We start from the raw sequence: 6640 nt of genomic DNA, 5'->3' as shown, positions 1-6640 counted from the left end.
CATTATACAACATAATTTATAGCCTACTGTTTAAAAATAACTAATTTACTTATTCAGGAACTTTAATGACAGACAATGAAAAGCTTACTGTTATTGCTTTTGACGAAACATATATTTCTAATAGAATATGTTACGATAAAAAAAATGAGCAGGTGATTGGTCCACATAGGTGTGTGCAGACTGTTGTTGTACGAGCAGGGGGTATGAACTTATACCTATTGAAAACCGTTCTTCAATAGTAGTTGTGGAGATAAACACAAAAACGCCGGTAGTCGGTTTTTATCACCATTGATTTTATTCTCATTTATCATTACCATAGATAAAGAAAATAATCATAATCTTGAGTCCATGGCCGCATGGCGTTATTTTTTCATTAATTTTTATTTACGGAGTTTGTAGTTTTGTACTTTGTCTGTAATTTAAAGCTCAAACCGACCACCCACAGATAAAGACCAACGTCAGAACAAGACAAGTATAAGCAAATACCAAGATAAACAAACTTAAGGTTAGTGACTTTTAAGTTTTAATTGAAAAATGTATAAGTTCGATGTAGGATGATCAAAAATAAACACCTATTTTATTTGAATTTCAGCATGGTTTCTAACAAATGTGTTGTTAAAGGCTGTTTGAATTCAGATAAAAGAAAATATTTATTCCCCATTAATGACTTGGACTTTGCGATGTGGGTAGAAAGAACTGCTAATCCTCTCCTCCATAGTCTCTCAAAGGAAAAGATCAGGAAAACCTATCAAATTTGTGGAAAACATTTTGGAACCATATGTATTAGTCCTGGAACAAACAATAAACTGAAATACCGATCCCTTCCAACTTTACATCTTCCACGTAACATTTTGTCCTTTATGTATGTTTAGCATGTTTATGTTCAATGTTGTATCAATATAATCTGGCAAAAGTATGTATATATATATAAATATAATAATGTCTTATATTTCTTTATTATAAGTTGATTAAAGTATATATTATTATTAATTTCTTTGGTTTTATAGGTGCATATATTTAGAATAATTTGTTTATGTTAACATTTTAACAAAGTAATAATACCTTAAACTTACTCATATTTTATTTTGAACTATTATTTTCTATTGTGTCATTGCTTGTGTTTGTAGGTAATGTATGTAATGTATGTATGAATGTTTGTTAGTAATATAATACTATTTTCATATTTTTACAGAGGGTAAACATAGTTAAATTAATTGAATATTTAATAATAATATTTTTAATTGTTAACATGTGTATTTCACACGAGAAGTCGAAATCAATGTGTAATTCAATAAGTAATAAAAGTAATAGATTACACAAAAATGAAGATGGTTGGTTAAGCGCATTTTTTTTTGTATATTGCCGAACCTTAATAAGTTTATTTGTCTGAATTTGTGATTTCAATTCATTTTTACAAGTATCACATTCATTGATAATTGTAAAAATTTTTTTTTAAATAAAACCTGTTATATACCCCAATACCATATCACTCATATATGAATTATTAGAATATATCTGAATTGGAGGGTTCACATTGAATGGTACTGCAATATCAGTTGTATTTAATTCACTTAATGACTTATTAGTTAAAAAGATTTTTATATTTGACAAGCAATCAATATTATCTTGTTCACAATTTTGTCCAATTGATTTTACTGAAGAAAAATTATTTAAAAGAAGAGTTTTGAAAGTATTCATAAAATTGTGACAGGTAGGATTAATATTTCTAGCGCCATGCTGCCGACTAGAGCCAAAAAAACATTCCAAACTATCCTGGTTCATATTTCTTGTGATAAAGTATTTAAAATCAATTTTTTGTAGTTTGGACCACACATATTTAAACCCACATAATGTTACTATCCAATTTTTGACACACGGAGGAGTAGATACTTTGGTGATATTATTTTGTTTGTTTCATTGAACAAATTTCATACTTTTAAAAACTTCAATAGCTGTATTCCAAAAAGTGATGTGTGGAGATGAACCGGTTACTGCTGATCTTAGGATTTTTCCATCTTTAGCGTTTCTTGTAGCAGCATTTACCGAATCAAAACATTGATCCATAAATAAACAGAATGCAGCAGTTCCCAAAGCATTACTACCTAGATCTGGATTAGAAGGTGCTGAAAAGTTCATAATGTATACATTAATAATTGATAAATACCTAATTGAATTATCATAAAATGTATAAATTACCTAATTCACTCATTAGTTTTAACGTTGATGCAACTCGGTGACTGAGTGTTTGAGCAGCTGTAAATACCTTCATTTTCCTCATTTTTTCTATGACAACATGCTCTTCTGTTAATTTTGGTAATGCTCTATAACCCATATCTTCATTACTCTTGTCAGCAAAGTATAAATTGTATAAGAATTTCCATGATGCTGTATACTCAATGTTATTTATAGTAAATTTGACATCTTTGGTTAATAAATTTGCACTTTAACAAATGTGGTAGATCATTATATATGCACAACTTCATGCCCATCAATTATATATCCTTCAATGCGGTTTTCTAGTCCTTGCCTTAAAAATGATATTGATGTTTCACGTTTTAATATATTGATTGCAGCAACATTGGTTTTTCCTTGATCTGATAAAGTAGCGACCAGATTTAATCCTGTTGTAAGTATACTTTGAATGACTTGACGAATACATTGCACCAAATCAACAGTTTTTGTGGTTCCTTGGACATAATAATAGCAAATAGGTTGTTTAAATTTTTTCTTCAAACCACGGACCATAAACACTAATACATGGTCTGCTAACTTGAAATTTCTTTGGTTTGATCCTAAATCTTCAAAACCAAAAACACTATCAACATGTTTGTCATATGTTAATTCTGGTTGCAGTGACATTTCATCAAACATTAAGCAACAAGTTCTGTCCATTAAATTTAAATGTTTCGCTCTATTTTTTATATGATCAATTATATTTTGATTTATTCCAGGTAAAAAAAGAAAATTTTTTAACAACCCCATTATAGTTTTTTGACAGGGCAAAGAAAATATTGTTGAAAGATATCTATATGCCTTTGGACTTTGCTTGTAGATTGAAAGAGCTAAGATCTTGTCGTCTAAAGTAAATCTTCGTCCCTGGACTTTCTTTGATTGGTTCTTGACTTGAGACATGATGTTTGTTAGTAATATAATACTATGTATTAATAATATCTAATTTTATATACTTTTTTCTATTTATTAACCTAATTTTGTTTTTACTATATATTTATTACATTATTTTCCTGTATATTTTTACATTTGTGTAACTAAATAATTGTTGAGCTATTATAATTATAAACTAAATGCTAAAAAATATTATGTATGTATGTTTGTAAGTTATGTTTGTGCTGTATGTATGTATGTATGTATGTATGTATGTATGTGTGTATCAGTAGCGAGGCTTGAGGTTTTTGGTCGGGGAGACACTGAAAAAAAATGGCACTAATATGCCTAGACTCCCCCCCTTTTTTTTCGTGCTTGAGCCCGGCAATTATGGACATTATCTATAACTTATAAGGTAAAAAATAAATGTTCAAAAACTAAAAACAGAATTAAATTATATTTAAAAACTTAAAATATATACTAAAGATAATATTAATTAATATTTAATATAACATAATATATTGTACATAAACATAATATATGCAACTCGCATTAAGTCATTGATATGAATACCTAGTTAAAAACAAATTTACGTTAATTTATATATTAAATCTATTTTTCTATTTTTTGTCTTAGAAAATAAGTCAATGACATTGTCAATAAATGTTGGGTCAGTGGCTAATTCGCTCAACATTTTCTTCTCGATAGCCATAGTACACAAATTTGAGAATCTATCGTGGGTCATTGTATTTCTTAGAAACGTCTTGATTCTTTTTAGAGTACTCATACTTCTTTGACTAGAAGCCGTTGTTACAGGAATACACAAAATTAATTGTAACAATTTTGTAAGCTCTACGTACACTTCTTGTAACTCAGCTAAAACAAATATGATTAAGTATATTATAATTTAATACCTACAGTGTTTTTTAAAAATAAAAATGATCAACTTAATTTAATATATTATTATGTACCAACCATTAATAATATAATTCAGCAATTCTTTAGGTGGGAGATGTTTGTTATCATCATTGTAAATAATTGTCAATTCATTTTGTAATCTCTCTTGTTCGAATACTCCAGGGAAAACTTTTAGTAGTTGATTTAGTTTCTCAATTGGAAAATGTTTTTTGTAATTTTTAAACTCATTATTGTTTGCAAGCTCAATAAATTTTAAAACGTGAAAATCTTGAAATCGAACTTCAGTTTGGATAATTATTGAGTCCAATATTTCATACGTAAGATTTTTCAGGCTATTTACATCTTTGTCTGTATATTGAAGTTCGTTATTCAATTCTATTGCAGATTGGCAACACTCGGTTATAGTATTTTGGTCATTTCTCATAGCTGATAATTGCGTAGATAAATTTTTTATTTCATTTATGCAAGTTTGTACATCCGCAGTGGATTTTTTTTGAAGTATTAAAAATACATGATCCGAGTATATAAATATTCGATGAAACAGACATAATAAATAGACAAATTTTGGATTTGATAATTTATGCAATAACCCATAAGCTGTACTTATAGAAATCGGATCCCAGTCTTCCCCCTCAGTTACATACGATATCGCTTTTTGTAGTTCTTTAAAATGTGCACTTATAGTAGCTGCTGCTCTTGAATGGTAATTCCACCTTGTTTCGCAACTTTTTGGCAACTTAAAACCTTTGTCCCGAAGCAATTCAGTTCGTTTTGGTGATTTACTGAAAAATGTGTGAAACATTGTAAGGTCACTTATAAAAATACGAACGGACTTAATATTTTTTGACCCATGTAAAAAAATTAGGTTCAGTTGATGGGCATAGCAGTGAATAAATAGGGCTTTTGGATAGGTTTTTTTAATAATGGCTTGGACTCCATTTTGTTTTCCAGCCATGACGGCTGCACCATCATAAGTCTGACAGATAATCTTATCGTTTATATTCCATTTGGTTATTTCTGCCAATAAAATATTTGAGAGCCCAACAGCACTTTTATTTTTTGATATGTCAAAAAAACCAATAAATCTCTCTTCAACGTTGTTGTCAACAACGTATCTAAAAATAATACTCATTTGTGATTTGCATGACACATCAGTGGTTTCATCGGCTTGTATAGACACAAACTTTGCATTTTTCAAATCGTTCATTATTTTAGTATTTACAACATCTGTAATACAAGCAATTAAATCATTTTGCACATCACTAGACGTTCCTTTAAATAAAGAGTTGGACAAAAAATGTTCTTTGAGTATTTGTTCTTCTTGCGATAAGAGTTCTAATAGCTCTAAATAATTACCCTTACTTAATGAGCTTTTTTGTTCATCGTGTCCCCGGAAAGCTAACTCTTGTTTCCCCAAATAACACACAACATGGATTAATCGAGCTAATATGCGACGGTTAATGCCAACTTGTTCATTATATTTTATGGCTTGCAAGCGTCGCCCTTCTGATAGCGCATGATCAATTATATTTTTACCAAGTAACTTAAATTGTTCCTGACAAACGAGATGCCTTTCAGAAATAGCATGTTTGTTTGCTTTTCGTTCGAAATTTTTCATATTTGACATACCTTCGTTGCTCCAGGTTTTCTCTCCTCTTAATAATAAGCAATAAAAACAATATAGTTTATTTCTTACCTGACTACCAGTAAGCCATTTATATTTTGAATACCACACGAATTGAAATTTTCTAGTTGTTTTTCCGTCAGCTGTCATTAAATTCAATAAGGGACACGGTTTTTTATTTTTTAGTTCAAATTTTTTTTCGTACGAATAGTTGTTAACTCCATCGTTCAAAATTTCATTAATTAAATCGTCAGCCATTATGACAATAAAATAAAACACTACAAGTTTACGATGGCGCGGCGTGAGTGTGACAATCGCAACGGCAACGTATTAAATAATAAATATTAAGGATTGAGGTAATTACGAACGGCGAGACATGTCTCATAGCGTACATAGTAAACCCCACTCTGATTGACAATCCCCTGTACCCGCGTGCCCATATTTGTGAGACGTTGCGTCGCAACGTCTCTTAGATATAATACCATATTTGGAATGACCCGTATCGCCAGCTCGTACGCACGGCCGTATCGCGCGCTTCTAATCTATTTTAAGAAATCCATAACTGTACAACACTACAACGAAAAACCGATTTTAACAATACTGAAACATATACATAATATATTTTATAATATAAAATAAAATTCACATTTTCTAATATTAAATAAAACAAAATAATTATTTGTTTGTCCCGTGTTCTAATTTCTAAGTGGGGAGACGTTGTCTCTTTGTCTCCTATGACGCTTCGCCACTGATGTGTATGTGTGTATGTATTTGATAATTTAATATTATATTCAATTTGATTATTTATAGTTGAATCAGTTGAAACTACATTAAATTGGTCCAATAGAGTATCGCCGTCAGTATTGAAACAAAGACCTATACAATATAATGGTGAGCTATTCAAATAAACATTGAATTGTTTTTTTAATTTTTTTAAAATAATTGTTTGTGTTATAAATATGATATAGATAATTTAAACAGCATTGAACAAATGGA

At 29.6% G+C, this 6640-nt stretch overlaps 1 protein-coding gene across 1 annotated transcript; it reads right to left on the bottom strand.

Moving 5' to 3' along the window:
• Positions 1-3654: 3654 nt before the first annotated feature.
• Positions 3655-5902, bottom strand: LOC149059485 (zinc finger MYM-type protein 1-like). The gene is made up of 3 exons (XM_089224392.1): positions 4078-5902; positions 3755-3978; positions 3655-3675 (listed from the first exon to the last, which is right to left on the bottom strand). Exons 1-3 carry the CDS (start codon positions 5900-5902, stop codon positions 3655-3657), a joined length of 2070 nt encoding a protein of 689 aa, XP_089080518.1.
• Between the last annotated feature and the right edge of the window lie 738 nt (positions 5903-6640).

Source organism: Diuraphis noxia, unplaced genomic scaffold (assembly GCF_037042655.1).
Source record: "Diuraphis noxia isolate RWA-SAM2 unplaced genomic scaffold, SU_Dnox_SAM2 contig0001, whole genome shotgun sequence".
NCBI lineage: Eukaryota > Metazoa > Arthropoda > Insecta > Hemiptera > Aphididae > Diuraphis > Diuraphis noxia.
The sequence above is the reverse complement of the archived record's forward strand: the minus strand, read 5'-3'. Positions and strand labels throughout refer to the sequence as shown.

Excerpts from the sequence above, each read along its gene's own strand:
- LOC149059485 (XM_089224392.1), bottom strand. The coding sequence starts at position 5,902 with ATGGCTGACGATTTAATTAATGAAATTTTGAACGATGGAGTTAACAAC. Across the intron at positions 3,979-4,077 it reads GCTGAATTATATTATTAATG|CTGAGTTACAAGAAGTGTAC; the intron begins GTTGGTACATAA and ends TATTTGTTTTAG. Across the intron at positions 3,676-3,754 it reads ACCCAACATTTATTGACAAT|GTATTCATATCAATGACTTA; the intron begins GTCATTGACTTA and ends GTTTTTAACTAG.